The 18,551-nt window shown below is 39.9% G+C and overlaps 1 protein-coding gene across 8 annotated transcripts in view; it reads right to left on the minus strand.

Moving 5' to 3' along the window:
- Window positions 1-18,147, minus strand: part of CR2 (complement C3d receptor 2) — a 34,935-nt gene extending 16,788 nt beyond the window's left edge. For 2 of the 8 annotated variants that reach the window (XM_032878130.1, XM_032878128.1), the window contains exons 1-13: window positions 17,850-18,028; window positions 10,604-10,783; window positions 9,216-9,315; window positions 8,703-8,788; window positions 7,731-8,129; window positions 6,579-6,755; window positions 6,394-6,496; window positions 5,657-5,742; window positions 4,091-4,480; window positions 2,462-2,650; window positions 1,832-1,931; window positions 1,511-1,593; window positions 597-1,004 (exon numbers count right to left, since the gene is read on the minus strand). In XM_032878130.1, coding sequence (XP_032734021.1) covers window positions 597-1,004; window positions 1,511-1,593; window positions 1,832-1,931; window positions 2,462-2,650; window positions 4,091-4,480; window positions 5,657-5,742; window positions 6,394-6,496; window positions 6,579-6,755; window positions 7,731-8,129; window positions 8,703-8,788; window positions 9,216-9,315; window positions 10,604-10,783; window positions 17,850-17,907 — 2,359 coding nt within the window. In that variant the 5' untranslated portion in view covers window positions 17,908-18,028. Of the gene's footprint in view, window positions 1-596; window positions 1,005-1,510; window positions 1,594-1,831; window positions 1,932-2,461; window positions 2,651-4,090; window positions 4,481-5,656; window positions 5,743-6,393; window positions 6,497-6,578; window positions 6,756-7,730; window positions 8,130-8,702; window positions 8,789-9,215; window positions 9,316-10,603; window positions 10,784-17,849 lie in introns of all 8 variants that reach the window. The other 6 variants (XM_032878129.1, XM_032878131.1, XM_032878132.1 and 3 more) reach the window with 6 other exon arrangements.
- Window positions 18,148-18,551: the final 404 nt, after the last annotated feature.

Below are 18,551 nucleotides of genomic sequence, written 5' to 3' on the forward strand. Positions count from 1 at the left end.
CCTCCTTCCTCCCTCCTTCCTCCCTCCTTCCTCCCTCCTTCCTCCCTTCCTCCCTTCCTTCTTCCTCCTCCTTCCTCCTTCCTCCTTCTTCCTCCTCCTTCCTCCTTCTTCCTCCTCCTTCCTCCTTCTTCCTCCTTCCTCCTTCCTCCTTCTTCCTCCTTCCTCCTTCTTCCTCCTTCCTCCTTCCTCCTTCCTCCTTCTTCCTCCTTCTTCCTCCTTCCTCCTTCTTCCTCCTTCTTCCTCCTTCCTCTTTTTTTTTAAGGAATCATCTCCTGTGTGTTTAATGGGATACATCCCTGGGGTGGGGACTTTGCTTTCTTCCCTTAAAAAAAATTACTATTGAAACAAACAGTATTTTTTTCCCCTAAAGAAAGAGGCAACTCTGTGATCCCTAATGCTTTTCCTCCAAGGATACTCCCACAAAATGAAGTAATAGTGGTGGGGTGATGTTAAGAAAAGCTATATAACTTATATTCACTATACGTAGTAGAATTGAGGGGACTAGAAACTGGGTAAGTCCTGCTTAAATCCATAACCCTATCCTCTAACACTTAAAAAAAATCAGTAGCACCTTCTCTGAGTATTGGAATACTCACCCTTTTCACAGACTGGTGCCAACGGCTCCCATGCGCCTTGGGCAGTACATCGGATTGCCTTGCTGCCTTTCAGGGTGAAGCCATATGAGCAAGAAAATACCACAGTGTCATTATAGGAATATTGTTCTTTCTGTCCAGATGATATCTGGCCTCTTAGGATCTGGGGAGGTGGACACTGAACAGCAGAACTAGAAAGTTCACAGCTTGGGGCAGGGTCACTCCAGATCCCAGTCTTCTGACTGTTGGTGATACAACGGATAGTCTTCTTCCCAATAAGGTTGTAGCTCACTCCTTTCTCTGGGTCTGGGTCACAGGTGTAAGTGACTGTGCTTCCATATAGAATTTTCCCTAAAGAGCTTCCTGTATGTCTTCCATTGAGAATAGAAGGAGGTGGCGGGCACAGAATTTCTAGAGAAATTAGAGAGAAATGACATGACTGCAGTTATACTGCAAATGAAGAATGCCTCAAATGTTGCTGTACCACGGTGCCCTCCTAGGCTCAGGGACAGTGATACTTGAATCTGTAATATACAGATCAAGACAGCTATAGCAATATAATGTTAAAATTATGATTTAGAACTTTTTTCTTGAGTATATCTACTGGGGTGATCCTCTGATTTCTTCTACTGAATATACAATCCCCTTTTTGTGCCCCGCCTGGCTGGCAAGTCTACAGAGCTTTCAGAGAAAGAAGAGCCTAGGAACCCTTTTTCCCTTGAGTAACCAGGGAATAAGGAGGTGGCCGAAGGTTGCTTTAGTGAAAGACCATACTCCTCCAGATGTCTATGTGAGATCTCTGCTCTATCAAATTCTGTATAGTAATGACTAAACAAAAAGCTTTTAGTTAAGCCAAGAATGAAGTGTTCTGTTCAAGGACCAGGGTAGTCATTGCAAACCACAGTTTTCTAACCTACCTTTGCATACTGGCATTCTGGTCCAAGAAGCCTGCTGTCCAGCAATTACACATTGACTGGAAGGTTGGCCTTGTAACCAATACCTGGAGACAGAGGGGACTATTAAGCAGTAGCTGTTGCAGAGCAACGACCTCCACTTAAAATCCAAGGCAAATTCACATAACTGATGTGTATCAACCCCCTTCATAAGCATTCTCTCTCCCAGTCTCACCATAGGCTATCCCTGGATTCTCACAGAGGAGCCTTCAGCAGTTGTCACAGATCACACCATACACACATAAACCAGATGAACTAAATCTCCAAGGCCCTCCTGACACTCACCCTTCATTACAGTCAAAGTTCACAGTTGCACCGACCCGAAGACTTGGAGGGCTCTTTATCCGTCCATTGAGAAATGGTCCTGGGGGTTCACACTCTGCCTCTAAGGAAATAAGTCAAAGATAAGCAAAGTGTGGCAAATAACAGAATAGCCCAAATTCTGTTTTTAAAAATTTATTTATTTATTTATTTATTTGAGAGAGAGCATGCGCATGAGTTGGGGGGGCGGGAGGAGCCAAGAGGGAGAGAGAGAGAATCTTGAGCAGGCTCCACAATCAGCATGGAAACAAACTTGGGGCTCAATCTCACGACCCCGAGATCATGACTAGAGCTGAAATCAAGAGTCTGGGGCTTACCTGGCTGAGTCTGGGGCTTACCTTTTCAGGTGCCTCAGAAAAGTCCAAATTCTTTTTTTTAAAAGATTTTATTTATTTATTTGACACACAGATCGAGAGTGAGATCACAAGTAGGCAGAGAGGCAGGCACAGAGCAGAGAGCCAAGAAGAGAGCCTGACGTGGGGCTCGATCCTAAGACCCTGAGATCATGATCTGAGCTGAAGGCAGAGGCTTAACCCACTCGCCATCCAGGTGCCAAGAGTCCAAATTCTTAAAATCGGTTATAAATGTAGGTACCTTTACATGTGGGAATAACAGCACTCCACTTTCCTGAAGACAAACATCTAATGGTCTTTTCTCCAACAAGCAAGTAACCAGGTTCACAGCTATAAGTCACAGATAATCCTGGGGCAAAGGGGCCAAACCCCTCCCCTGTGTGAGATCCACTGGAGATGGTGGGAAGTGGCGGACACTCCTGGGGGAAATCTTCATGCACACACATTAGGAAAAAGGCCATCAGATGATTCATCCTTCACAATCTAGTTTTTTGACTTAACACAGATCCAAATATATGACATATGATCTATGATAACCAGTCATCATTAATTTTCAACTCAACTTTTTAAAGATCGGACATTAAGTGGCTTAAGTGTGGCTTAAGTATATGTGTTTTAAACCACAAATTGTACATTTTCATTTTTAGCTACATGAATTACATTTGCCTTTTAAAAAAATTTCAATTACCAAAAAAAGCTCATCTTCACTCATACTCTCCTCTTACCCATAGCCTATTCTCTGCACCAAAAGTAGCATATTACTATTTAGGGGGTCATCCTGCCAGACATTAGTAATATACCTTTTGGGGATCCTATATGTGATACATATATACACATATAGCACGTGTATGTTCATGTACTTAATACATATTACTCTGTGCCTTTTCTTTGCTTAATAATTGGTCTGTATTTTTCCATGTCAGTACATATAGATCTATCTAAATCTTTCTAAAGGTTTGTTTTCCATGGTCACCCCATTTTGTGACTCTCTTAAGACCTTCCCTACCTCCAAGATTATATACATGTTTATAGATAGATCCATATTTTTCTAATGATTTGACAGCCTTTTCAACTCAATTGATTTAGAACTGATCAATACTGTTTTTTATTAAGAAAACAGCTAATTTTGATGGTATAATCTTTGTCAAGTATATATATTGCCTGGCATATATATGTGTGTGTGTATATATATATATATATATATATATATATATATATGCATGCCAGTCCCTGTAATTGAATAATTGAAATTCAGTTTTAGGTTTCAACAACAACATAAACCAAACCAAATTATAAGAAAATGGTTTTCTTTTGGGAAAATGAAAATGAGTGGCTCCTATTTTCAAAGTTAATTGACCTGAAATGCTAGGACTTCCTAGGTGACTTGGACAATAGCGGACCACCTTAGAAAATATTCATAGAGGCTGCAGATAACAGGGCATCGTTTCTGCCAGGATAGCCCAACAACTATTCAAAGATGAGCTTTAAATCCCTTGGGTGTATTTTGCTATTAGATTTCACATTTCTTCTCAATTTAGCAATAACCCAGATATGTAATTTAAAACCATTTGATTGCCACATCCCAAACAACTCTGACCCCCAACCTTGTGAGGCTTATTCCATTCAGTTATCAGGTATGTTCAATCACATTTTCCCATTATTTTTTATTCTACTGATGTTTGTTAAATAAACATTTACATCCTTCTAGGACTAAGTAAAAACAAGAAACCATAATTTTCACCTTTTCCCTCCCCTCCCCTCCCACCATTCACATATCCACATTATTCTTCCTTCAAAATAAAAACTTGATCTGCAAAGAAATGCAAGATTCTAGCCTCCCCACTTAGCTTTATGTTTTGTTTTTACTTACCACTCTCACAGGTGGGTAGTGGTGTTGGCCCCCAGGTTTTATTTGCTTGGCACCAAACAGATTTGTTTCCTTTCATGGTGAAGTTGGTATTACAGGTAAATGTCACAGAATCACCATGTCTGTATGGTGGTCTAGATTTTTTATCTCTGTATCCTCCTGGTACTATGGGCTCAGAGCAGAAAGAATTTCTATTATAAAATTCACATACAGGAGCAGCTTTATCCCAGATTCCTTTCACTTGGTCTTTACTTATACAAAAAAGGCTTCTTTCTCCAATGAGGCGGAAGGCACTAAAACAAGAGTACCTTACCACAGTGTTAAGATATATGGGACCAGAAGAATAACTATTCCGACCATTTTTGATAGCAGGAGGAGGGCCACAAGAAATCCCTGAAAAGTAAACAAGGAAATACGTGGTCATACTAATTCTGACAATGAAAAGATTTAAATTTAGATGAAAAGTCCAAAAATAGGTCATGTCACTTTTTCAGAAACAGACTTAGAAATTTGTATCATTTACTTCTTACTCATAGTCTGTCCTTATCCCCAACCTCTCAGGATCTTACCTTTCTCTCCATCTGCAGCAAACAAATCAACTGGTCTATAAACACCATGCTGACCAACAGTAACAATGAAACAGAATTTATCCAATAGTTTAGAGTCTCATCAATTTTTATAGTGAAACAAAAGGCAAAGAGCACATAAGAAGAATCTTAATAATACGTTAATCACATGTGGGTAAACACCACACACTAATGAAATTTGGTTTTAATAGACTTAGTTTTAAATCCCCACTGTCATTCAATAACTGTGTGACTAGGCAAGTCTTACCCTCTCTAAGCCTCAATTTCTTCGTCTATAGCACAATCCAAGCTAGTTCATAAGGTTACAAGAAAAATCCAGTGAGATAAAAGTACCTGAAAATTACAAGAATGATAACTAGAACATGCTAACCATCCAATGCCTGTTTCAAACATACAACTGGGGCTACAAGTGGTGAGAATGCATTTTGTCTTACTACTGAAGATTCTGCAGCCTCTCTGCCAATCCTTAGTTATCCTTTGATGTTGGACCCCTTTGAAAAAGCCCACAAGAAGTGATCAGAGGTTTTGGATAATGACCTCATAGCCTTTATTTACTTGTCCTAATACACATGAAGGATATTGCTACAGCTGTGTTGATGTATGCACATCTTTCCTGAATGAGTCTCAGAATAAAGGGAAAACTTCCAACATCCAGAACATCTGGTTGATTTCCAATGAGCTCCACGAGTTGTTCATCAGTAGAGGAACTGGCATAAGAAGACACAGCCAAACCATTTCAGTACCTCAGTGCTACTCAGTTTCAGTAGGGAGAATGTTGAGAGCATTTATCTTTATAAATATAGAATACTTGATACAGTATATAGTCAATTCAATGAATTGAGTTTTGGTCTGCATCCTAGATCATACAGAAGACTGGCATACATCTATTCAAAGTACAAATAGGAATAAGATGTTATGCATGGGAATACACCAAAAATCAGAGGACAAGATCTGTACTTTATTATTTTTGTTTTCTACTCACGTTCACAGACAGGAAACGTATTATTCCAGAATACTCTCATTCCTTCTGAGACACACTGACTAGAAGATTGGCCACTTAATCGGTACCTTAAATAATAAGGGGTAGCAAATCATCACCAGAACAAATCAATTTTCAGCTGCATGGAATTAATCAGTTCTCTCAAGTATGCAGTATTAATGGCCTCTATTGTTTTTTTGAATCATCTCTGGTTTAAGGAAAAAGTCAAAGATTGTGAATCAGCTCAGCCATGTCATGACTTCAGACCAAGTTAAAAGAAACAAACAAAAAAAGTCCTAATGATAATATTCTCATTTTGAATTCTCCCTTTTCTCTTTGGCATCTAAATGTTAAAATACTCTTTACCATTTAGAAAGAAAAAACCTCAGTTCCTACTGACAGAAACATCAAAGACCTTGTTACCTAAGATACACCACAAAGAACCCCCTCTTACTGAACCCTCATTTTTCTTCCTAATAGGAGCCTTAATTTTTTACCCCAAATTTCGCTTTTTCATACGATGAAAGGACAATTCCCAGCTCTCTCTGGCCATACACAATACTGTTGGACAAAAATCAATAGCATTTGCTTAATATTAGAATTATTAGTCATACAAGGTAAAGAAAATAAGAGGAAAAGTCATAAAGAGAAAAAAAATTAGCTATCTTTAGAGATCATTGTTTGCAATGCTTAGCTATGAGTCATAGGTCTCAGTTCAGGCCCTCTCCCCTCACACTCACCCCTTATCACAAACAAATGAAACCACTGCCCCAAGCTGGAGATTAGGAGGAGTCACCACACGGCCATTGAGAAGTTGGTTTGGAAGGGCATCGCATGATTTTGCTGGGAAAAAAGAGACAAGTCTGGCACATGAGGAGTCAGGAAACAGTTGAGTTTCCTTAAGATGGAATAAAGCTTTAGGCACCTTCACATTCAGGGGCTGCATAGCTCCAAGCTCCCAAGGATGTACACTGGATAGGGTTAGTTCCAATGAGGGTATAGCCAGGGTCACAGCTGTAGGACACTTCCTGTCCAATTGGAAAGAATTCCTTATCCAAGATGTTATAACTACCATGGTTGATATGTGGAGGTGGTAGACACCCTGAGAAGAGAACAAGACCAGAGGTCTTTTATTTCTGAAATAAGAACTTTATCTTCCACAACATAAGCCAAGATGAGGTAGGCAGAGGTGGGATGAAGGTGGTTATGTCAACACTTCTAAGTGTAGGGCAGAGACTGCTTTGGCTGAGGTGGAGGTAAAATGGGACTAACGTGTTACTTTTTTAGATATGATGAACCATGAAACTCTGCTTTCCCTATCTTGATCTATGCTGGGAAACAGGATACCCACTCATCAATTTCCATTCCATTGAACTAAAAAAGGTCTTGGATATTTTCTCATTCATATTGTAGCCAAGGGAACCTAAATATTGTAATACATTTTCACCATCAAAATGTACCTCTTTCTTCCTGCTGCCCCCAAACTAGGTTGATAACATTTCTTGAGTCTTGTGGGAGGGCCTCCCAATGTTGCCAGGTTTTTAGTAAATCAGACATTTCTTAGCAAGAGTAGGATAGAGAGGGAGAATGGGGAAATGACCCAGTCTTAAGTCTAGCCTTATTCCATAAAGGCCACATTTTTCAATATGAGAATGTATAAGGTCTACAATATTTTTAATCAAATTCTGACATCAGCCAATTTCCAATAGGATTGAGAGTTATTTTATCCTTGTTTAAATAAAACTGAATCAAATATACATTTTGGAAAAAAAAAAACCTCTCTTCATTGGTTCTTTCTTTCTTTCTTTCTTTCTTTCTTTCTTTCTTTCTCTCTTTCTTTCAAATGTCTTCTAATTTGCCCTACATTAATGCAGATCTGGTACTGTCCCAGAATATAGTAAATTTCCCACTTCTTCAAAATTTAGATATTACTTTCACAGTTTAGTTTAAAATTCTTTAATCAGCAGACCCAACTACCTATACTGTCTTTCTCCTCATCTTCTATTAAGTGCCATGTATCTGTTTCTCTAAAAGTTTCCTTTTGTTTCTAGATCCTCAAAGTTTCAACACAACTCACCCTTAAAGCACTTTGGCAGTGGAGGATTCCATTTGCTGTTTGATTGGCACCATACTATGTTGCTGCCTTTCATGGTAAAGCCAGGCTTACACCTAAACATCACAGCATCATTTAAAGAAAATGAACGTCCAAATCCAGATTCCATAATTCCATTTTCAACTTCTGGAATTGGACATTTGACTGGAAGAATACACTGAGGGGCAGGGCCACTCCAGATGCCAACTTGATTGTCTTTGCTGGTACAATATATTGACTTCTCACCCACAAGGTCAAACAGCTTTTTTCCATTTGGTCCAGTGTGGCACTTATAAGTCACCACCATTCCATAGAAAAAGTCCTCTCTACTGCTGCTGTAAAAGTCCCCATTGGAGATAGCTGGGGGTGGCCCACAAGGAATAGCTTTTGAGGGGTAGGTGGGAAAAAAGAGAAGGCATTTAAAGGTTATACCTTCTGGGAATTTTGTCTTCACTCTTGCAAACCAAACTTCAACTCAGCCAACAATTAACCCAGATTGTTGAAATTCTGTATCCTCATATTAAAGATGATTCTAAATAGGAAGTATCAAGGTAGAAAGATTCACGGACTAGCCTGATGAAAAGTCAAGAAACTATGATCTGATCACCATTCCTCCCACCCCTCACCCCAAAGTACAGAAAAACGGTTGTGGGAAACACCTAGGGTGGCCAAACATTTTGGATAGAATAAAGATGGCAGTGTGTAATCTCATAACATATTTTAGATTTAAGCACTTGTTCACTATGACATAACTTATCATCAAAGAACAGTAGTCAAAGGAAAGTGTGGTGGGATTGGGAGATGCAGTAGAAGAGAAACCACAGCTCTGTGCCCAGAATGATCCAAACCAAGTATAACTCTCCTGGGTGCTCATTTTGATGTGTAGATGCTCAGTTTCCCTCTAGAATGGGACAAGAGGAGGTACATAGGGTGCAATGAAAGAATCATCTTACTCACATTCACAAAAAGGCATGTCGTTATCCCAGGTTACAGTATTGTCTGAGATAATACATGTAGCAGATGAAACACCAAAAAGTCGATATCTAAAGACAAAGAGATGAGTGATAACCTCCCAGCGAGATGGATATTTTATGAAAACTTAGTTCTTTTTCTACTGAAATGGCAAAGGATAAAATATCATGTATGACAAGTAAAAGATAAAATATCATGTATGACAAGTAAGGCCTCATACAAAAAATTCAATAATCTAAAGCCAAATGAAATTTGGCTCCTGGTCAGGAAGGTTAAAGACTTAAAATCAGAATAGCCAAGATTTCTTTCTCATCTATAGAAGTGGATAATCTTAAAGAGTTATCTCTAGATCAGATCAGGATGGTGATTCTGTTTTTGCTTATCTATTTTTAAGGGTAGGTGGCAATTACGTGGATTTCTTTTGAAGAACTGACAGTTTCTTGTTGAAACCACTGTTCTAATACTCATGTATTCTGGAGATGTCTCCTGCCAACTCACCCTTGATCACAAGAAAATGTAATTGTTGACCCAAGCATGACACCCGTGGGTATGAGGACAGAGCCATGGAGGAGTTCTCCAGGACTTGTACATGATTTACCTATAATGGAGAACAAAACAAAACAGAATTTGGGACTGGAATTTGGGGGATGTTCTGTGTTTTATATTAAAACCAACCTGATTGGACTTGCCAACTAGCCTATTTACACTTAACCAAAACCAATTTTGACATTTACAAAACTTCTATCTTCCAAAGGATCAATCAACTTCAGAACACTATTTGTTTAAAGCATGCACTCTATATTTCTGAGCATGGATGCAAACATTATTAGGGTCAATCATAATTTACAATCTCTATTTCCCCTTTTTATAGTCTGTCAGTTGATGGCATCATTTACCAAGTCTGTGGCTTAAAAAAACCCTCATTGTCATCACTTCCTTTCTATAACTAATCCTCTACCCACCACTCTTCATTCAAGTGGTAACCAAATTTTAGTGACTAGATTCCAGAAATCTCTCTCCAAACCAACTATTTAGTCATTGCTGAAATCTCCGATTGGATCATTGACTAACCAAATTTACTTTTCTAACTTTGGTCTCAGTCGGTCTAGTACATCTTCTATACCACTGCACATAATATATTTCAGAAGCACAAATGTGGCCACGCCTCTTCCTGCATTTAAAAATTTGCAGTGACTTAACCATTATTTATCGGAAGAAAAAATGCATGGCTCATTACAAATAAGCATCAGTCCACTTAATTAACTGCTATTCCCCACCACGCAACTTATACTCCAACCACACTGAATTACTAATTTTTCCAAAGATTCCCTGTTCTTTTGCACTTCTATGCTTTTGAATATGCTGTCTCCTCCACCCATAATGCCTAGATTTCCCTAATTCTCCAAGACAGCCTTTGTTATTTATTTCTCTATGGTCTCATAGAACTTTATCTCTACAAATAAAAGAAATTACATCAGATACAGCATTTACTTAAAAGCCAGTCTTCACAGTGGGTATAGGAGTTCCTCAAAGGCAGAGACTAATTTTTGTGTATCCCCATCCCTATCATCTAGCCTAATGCTTAACACCTAACGGTTACTGAAAAATATTTCTTGAATTGCATGGATAAGAATGAAATGACACCAGTGTTCTTTGTATACTAACTTTTAATTTCACTCTCACATAGTATAGAGACCAAAGAACGAATTTATGGATCTTCAAGTATTAACCAAAGTTCTTATGAATAAAAGAAACATGGAGAACCCAGGAACCCCCTTAATTTAAGATGATTTGCTAATTTGCTGGTCTTTTATATTGAACATGATAAATTAGCTCATAGAGATATGCTGATAAACCCAAAGATGCCTCTTTTACAGATTACTCACGTTTACAGAAATCCTGAGCATCTGACCACTTGGAGGTCTTTAGGCAGGTGATAAAGAATGACCTCTTGATATACCCAGGAAGGCATTCATATTCCCAAGACGTCCCAACAGCAAACTCAGACTGATCACTCTTAATTTTAGGCTTAGCAAAATGATACCTTGGCAGGAGCTTACACTGACCTAGAGACAAAGACCACAGGAATATCAAAACTAGGAGAGACTGAAACTTCTACTCTGCTTCTGTTTTGTCACAAATTACCCTGACAACTTTGATCTTTAGAAAGTAAACCTTAAATGCAGCAATATTTTCTGGGGCAAACAATGGATCTTGCAGTATGGGTACATATACAGAGGTAGAAGTTCAGAAGTTCCAAGACTTTTTAGGATAGACTTAGACGAAGAACTAGAGAAAATACTTTTTTATAAAATTCCATAAAGATTCTGGAGTTTTTCCATCTTCTTACAGGTTCATTACAAAAATCTAAAACCTTATAAATAAAAACCTTCCTGGGATAGCACAGGGAACTAGTACCTTAGAGACCCCTAAGCACGTACATGTATGATCTTCTAAAGTTATTTTAATGAATTCACATTACTCTGTTAATCATTAAATCTTTTGGTCCTAGCAAGATGAAAATATTTTCATTATTCTTCATTATTTTATTCCAATAATCTAGTAGAATCATATGTCCCCCTAAGAGAGCATAATAAATACTTCTGATGGGTACTAGATAAAAGGAACTAGTCAATTTGAGACAGTTCCCTATGATTAATAATATTATTGTTACTATTAATGAATCATATTATACTAGGAGATGAGTAAGAAACTGTAACACCCATATATTTGAGGATGTACCTGGAAAAGTCATTTTTTGGGGCAAAGAGACCTTTGAATAGCAAATTTATAAATCTTTTTCAAACAAGTTTGAGAAAGGTACAGGTGAAAGTCAAAGAATAAACATGAACTAAATGAACAACTACAACACAGAGCTCCGAAAGTTGCATCCAGACTCAGTCTTCCTGTGGTCTGACACTTCTGTTGGAGAAGTCATGGACAGGACCCAAGAATAGCCATCACTGTTGGGACCCAGATATCACTGGTCTTCTTCTATTTCTCACCTCAAGTCCTTTGGTTTTCTTCATTAACCACCACAAACATCTCCAAGTGCATACCTGTACAGAACAGCAAGACTCTAGGGAAAGTAAAGGTTTGACCTCAAAGAAGATCAGTTTCATGACCCTGGCATTACTTGTGCCAATTCCTCTTAGTTAAATGATTTAATCTATAATTACATAATGTGAATAAGGACAACACCAAGTACTTCTCCACAAGCCGGAAGATCAATTTAAATCTGTAATGGTGAGTAACAATGACGGGGACCAAGATGAAATGGAGACCTAAAAGCAGCAAGAGCAGAAGGGTACTTCATAATGTTATCTTCTGAGGTGACATGAGAGGAGAATTATACTTTCTGGATGATAAATAATGGGAAAATCTTATCCCCAATAAGACTTGACACTCTCTCTTTGGGGGGACAATAGTTTTTATTTGTAAAGAATTGTCAAAAATCCAGGTCACAAGAATTTCCAACAGTCGTGTTCTCTTCCATATCAGAGAAAAGGAGGTTAGTCCATGAGCCATTAAGAAATAAATTTTTTCTTAAGGGTCACTGCACCCTCTTCACATCATTCTACAATCAAAAGGAAAAATTAGAGTAGATCCTGACTGTGTCTAAAATAGAAAACAGTGGTAAAACATTAACATGTGCATTTTTCAAACCATGTTAAAAATTGATGAAGTAAAGCAGTTTCTGGAAAACCAGGATGCATTTAACTCTATTTGGGGTTCAAGAGGCTTTACTTGGAATGGCTTAGAAATCCATTTGAAATGAATGAAGAATATATAAGGTAATAAAAACAAAACTGAAACGTCAGAAAGCAGATAGGAGAAAAATTATGATTGAGAATGAGAATTATAATCAAATGCCTTACCACTGGGTTTCCTGGCTATTTGATCATTTTTTGAATGACGGTTACACATTTTAACCAAGGTACTGTCCCAAACACAGGAGTATATTGTGAACATTAGAAACAATGTTTCTACCCTCATGGAATTTATATTCCTATAGTGGGAGACAGGGACAGATAAATACCAATAAATATTATGTAAAGGAAATAACCAGAGTGATGTGTCAAAATCAGGGGGGAGGGAGACATATGACTTCAGCTATTATGGTTGAGGAAGGCCTATGAAGAGGAGACATTTGAGTTGTGACTGAAGGACAGCCAATCAGGTACAGCACTGAGTAAAACATTTTAGGCAGAAGCCTAACAGCAGGGATGGGTTTTCTATGCTTTAGGGATAGACAGAAATCAAGTATGGCTGGAATGTAGTGATCATACCAATGGAGTGGTGGGAGATCAAGTTAGAAAGCTAGCAGGAGGGATCATATTAGATTTCTTAGGCCACACTAAGAAGTCTAAGTGGAAAAGTCACATGGCCTGATTTACCTTTTAAAAAGAATAGTCTGGCAAGTGAGTGAAGAATGCTCTGGATTTTTTTTTTTTTTTAGAAGTAGAAAGTGCAAGTCTGGAGACTATTATAACAGTTCAGACAAAAATGAGGCTTGGACCAAATGCAGACAGTGAGAAGTGGAGGAGTTTGGAATACATTTTAGAAGCAGAAACTTGGGGCGCCTGGATGGCTCAATGGGTTAAAGCCTCTGCCTTCAGCTCAGGTTATGATCCTAGTGTCCAGGGATCGAGCTCTGCATCTGGGATTGAGCTCTGCATTGGGTTCTCTGTTCAGCAGGGAGCCTGCTTCCCCCTCTCTCTCTGCCTTCCTCTCTGCCTACTTGTGATCTCTGTCTGTCAAATATATAAGTAAAAAAAATCTTTAGAAGTAGAAACTTTTTGTTGTATTGGGGGGTGGGATAAGAAAATGGCAGGATTTAGTAACATCTTCTAAGTTACTTATGGTGACTTGAGCTACTTGACTGATGGTAATACCATGTCCTAAAGATGGAAAAGCACCAGTGTGTGTGTGGGGTGTGTGTGTGTGTGTGTGTGTGTGTGTGTATTGGGGTGTGTGCAGAACTGGTTCCATGTTAGAGTTGGTATATTTAACACACTTATTGGGACCCCACATGGACATGCATGAGGGCAGTTGGATGTACAAACTTTCCACTCAGTAGGGAGTTCAAGACTACAGATAATAAATGAGTCATCAACATATAAACAGTATTTAAAACCATGAGATTGGATGAGATCTCTTAGGAAGAAGGTATGGAGAAAAGCAGAAGAGGCCCAGGGCTGAGCGCCAAGACCTTACAACATTTCAGATAGGGCAAAAGAGGCCAAGAGTAATCAGAGAATTACAGAGAAAAAAAAAAAACAGAGGAGAGTGGAAGTCAAATAACAGGAAGCCCTGTTTTGGATGAGGAGAATGAAAATGGTGTTAAGAGAAAGGAAGTAATAAGCTTTTGCCAAAAGACTGAGAAGATAAGGAGAGAAAAAATGACCATTGGATTCGCCAGCATGAAGGTCAGTAGTAACCTTGCTGATAGTAGCTTTAGGAGAATGTGGGGGAGAGAAGCCTGTCTGAGGTGGGTAAAGGAGATAAAGAAATGTGAGCAAGCAGTGAATGAGAAGTTTTGAGAAGAGGGATGAGAAGGAAGAGAAGGGGTCATGAGAAGTCCCCTGACCTGGTCCCATAAAGGATATACTGGAGCATATTTAACTGTTGGTAGGGATGATCCAAGAGAGAGATACAAATGGGTGACAGAAGATGGGATATTTGCAGAAGTCAAGTCCTTGCACAGGCAAGACAGGATGGAATGCAACCATAATTCAGAAGGAGGAGTTGACTGTTGTTGGGAGGAAATATATTTTTTTTCCATTGTTACAGAGCCCCTCATTATGTGCTAGTGTTGAGGGATTCATCAGGCAAGAAGTCAGATAAAGACCTTGCTCTCATGAACTTGTATTCCAATGAGAGAACAAACAACAAAGTAAAAAAATGAACAAGAAGGTCTCATATGATGATAGGTTCTCTGTGGAAAATAAAACACGGTTGTGTGATAGAGTGTGACGAAGGTTCAGACTACTTCCGATGAATCAGAGAAGGGTGGGCAGGGGAGGTGAGACCTGAATGTCAAGGAGACAGGGGAGAGACGGTATGTGGAAAGGGCACTTCAACAAACGGAACCCTTAGTCTAAACAAATATGAGTGTGTTCATGGAACAGCAAGAAGACCAGTGTGGCTGGAGCAGAGGGAGTAAGGGAGGAGAACAGAAAATTTCAGAGAGAGACAGAGACCTATAGTCAAGGTTAAAGAGCATGGATTCTGTTCTAATGTGATGGGAAGCAGTTGGCAGGTTTTAAGCAGGGGAGAGAGCGGATCTGATCTTAGATGAAGGTAGATAACTGGTAAATAAGGGAATTCTTATTTAATGATTTTGTTTTCTTAGGGTAGGATGACATCAGTCTAGGCAAGAGTGAAATTTAAGAATGCAGGAAATTAGAATTGGTATATGCAAATAAACAAAAGGAGAAAAGTGGGAAAACTCTCTAAGAAGAAAATTTGCTTCCTATATGACTTTGCTCATAGCTGTGTACCCTATTGACAGTTGCTTCAGAATCTTCCAGAGTACTTGTTAAACTCAGTTTCCCAGGCCACACCCCAAAGGAGGGAATCTCTGAAGCATGAGACAGAACCCAGGAACTTGGTGCTTTTTAAAAGGCATCTCAATTTCCCAAAAAATTAAAAATAGAACCACCACATAATCCAGCAATTCCACCTCTGGGAATATATTGAAAGGAAATGAAAACACTAACTCAAAAAGAGATCTGTACACACATGTTCTTTGCAGCATTATTTACAGGACATGGAAACCACCTTAGTGTTCATCAATGGATGAAAAGATAAAGAAGCTGTGGTATGTATATGTATAATAGAATATTATTCAGCCATTAAAAATGACAACATGGATATACCTCAAAGGCACTATGATAAGTGAAATAAGTCACACAGAAAGACAAATACTGTACGATCTCACTCATATGTGGTATCTAGAAACAAACAACAATCAAACAAACCAAACACCCAGAACCACACCAAATTCATAAAGAAAGAGATGAGTTTGTGACTACTGGAGGTGTGATGGTGGGAGGGCAAATTGTAGGAAGGTGATCAAAAGGTACAAATTTCTAGTTATAAGATAAATAAGCACAAGGATATGATGTTCACCATGAAGACTAGAGCAAATACTGCTGTAGGATATGGAGGGAAGTTAAGAGAATAGATTCGCAGGATTCTCACCACAAGGAGAATTCTTTCTTTTCTTTTTATTGCATCTAAATGAGAGGACACAGGTTAACCAAACCTACTGGGGTGACCATTTCACCATATATGTAAATGAAATCATTGCGGGTATACACCTTAAACTTACACAGCAATATGTCAATTATTCCTCAATAAAACAATAAAATAAATACATTTTGTAAAAGGTACTTCAAGAGTTAGTTAAGCATCCTTCAAGTCAGGAACTGACCCAGAGTCCAGGGATAGTCTAGGGAGGGTATATAGTAGAAGCAAAAGTCAGGAGGGGTGTGTGGGCAAAGCATGAGCAAAGGACCATGGGGGATAGTCAGGCAAGAAGATGAACAGTGCATTCATGATTAGAAACAGTGGAGAGTTGAGGGGGGGGCATGTTTAGATGGGATCCTACTACAAAAAGCTTGAAAGGCTGAAGACTTAGTTTTTTCTTTTTTTAAAATCCCACAGGCAGTAGGAAGTAAAGGAGTAGTATAATGAAAAAGTATATTTTAAACTTTTGGTTTTCACCATTGGCAAGTTGAAGGCTGGTATCAAGAGTGACACAGGTAATCATAATACTTATAATTAGAATATTGGTGTAAGAATGCTAAGACAAATGACAGAAGCTATGTGACAGCTAATGTGCTGGAACAATTGACAGGTAGACCTGATCATTAAGTGTCTTGGAGTTCAGTGACCAGAGGGCAGCTCGCACTGGTACTGAGAGGGGATGAAGAACTGGGCAGGGCTGGTGATTTTTAATTGATAATATCCAGTAGGAATGGAATACTGATGAGAAGCCAGGTCTGGAACTGTGCCATGCAGATGGGTTAGGGAAAGTTGTGAACATAACGCTTTTTCAAAGGAAGTTAACACATAGGAGAGAGAGAGAGAAAGAAACTAGTCTGGGGAAATGTTCAACTAATAGGGCCAAGAGAAATTTGGAGGCAGGGAGCATACAATTTGCTTCTATTGAAATAGAACCAATGTATCTCTACAATTAAACAGCTGGGGTGATTATACTTAAATGCGGGCTGCAGAGAAGTGGGTCTTCTCTGCAGCCCGCAGAGTCTTAGGACTGATACTTAGTAGTCACAAGTAACACCCAACTTTCATTTGCCTAATTTCATGTCCTATTCAAGGCAGCTCAGGAAGGTGGTAGTGCAGTTTACCACTAGCTTCATTTTACAGAAGAAGAAACTGAGGGTCAGGGAGCTATAAGACTTGCCAAAAGTCACCCAGTTACTGAGGTCTGCAGAGACCTTAACTAGGAATTCGCTGTATTCTGGAGATAATTAGAAAGTCAGATCCACATGTAGCCAAGAGACTCTAATCTTAACAAACTACTATACTTCTGTAAAATTAAGTCACTTGGGGAGGTAGGGTGGGGTGTTAATAAAGCTAGCTTTGCGCGCACACCTGCAGGTTGAATGAGACCTTCTGGAGCCCTTACCATTAAAGGAATAAGAAATACGAAGATGACTGTAGCTTTGATTCACATTACCAACTTTTCTCAATAGCTGCACGTGTTTCTCATTTAGAATCTCTTTACCAGCAACACATCAAATTTCAGAAACCATGAAAACCCCGCGTCGGAACCAGACGTTATTCTTACTGGGGAAGGCAGCGGGAGGTCTTTCACACATCACGGGTTCTGGTTACTTGGCCGGCGTTAGCGCTTACAGACCTCAGGCAGAGAGCGGTGAGCATCTGCTGGGTCCCGGGAGCCGAGAGCCCATGCAGAGCAGAGCGAGTGGCCCCAGCCCGAGAAGGAGCGACCAGAAGATCCTGGGGGTCCCCCAAAGCGAGCGGAAGGCTGTCAAGCATCCAGCACTGATCGGACCTTCTCGCTTATTCACTCTGCTTTGCACCGCCGCAGAGAGGCCGTCCCTGCCCCAGACGTGTCCCTACCTCCCCCTCCCAGCTCACCGAGAACCCCTGGAGCGATGACAGCCAAGAAAACGCAGAGCAGGCCCGCAGCGCCCATGCCCCGGCGGCAGCCCCAGCGGCGGGATGCGTTGCGAGACACTCGAGCCTCGGGCAGCTCCGGGAGAGGAGGGCTGAAGCAGGAGACAGCTGAAAGCCAGGGCACAGGGGCCCTTAAATAGAGCCTGGCACCACGTGCTAGCTTTGCGCGCACACCTGCAGGTTGCCTGGGGCCGGACGCCCGCGCGTGTTAGATCGGCCCGGCCCGGGCTCTGGGGTGCCGGCGGGAGGGGGCGAAGGGGCCAGGGGCAGGGGGGCGGAGCGACTGCGACCCGGTCTTTGGCTCTGGCTCTAGCCCTCAGCGCTGTGGCTTTCCAACTTTTTTTTTTTTCCTTTTTTTTTAACCGCACAATATCCTGCATCCACTTTTGTCTCTCTGGAGAAATGAAACAAGTTTCACAAAATAGTACTCACTCTTGCTAATCTATAATGCCCTCTCCTATTGTTCTATTCAATTCTATACTATGCTATGCCATGCCATGCCATGCCATGCCATTCCATTCCAAAATTCTGGTTTGAATCCAATAAATTCATTTCAAAAGCTATTAATGCTTCAAATCCTCCGTTTAAAGAAACAGTTTACTTAGAAAGGAAACTTATAAATAGCAGCCACCTCTCCTCTTATGCCCTTTTTATTTTGAGGCA

Source organism: Lontra canadensis, unplaced genomic scaffold (genome assembly GCF_010015895.1).
Source record: "Lontra canadensis isolate GAN:19392208 unplaced genomic scaffold, GSC_riverotter_1.0 scaffold63, whole genome shotgun sequence".
Lineage (NCBI taxonomy): Eukaryota > Metazoa > Chordata > Mammalia > Carnivora > Mustelidae > Lontra > Lontra canadensis.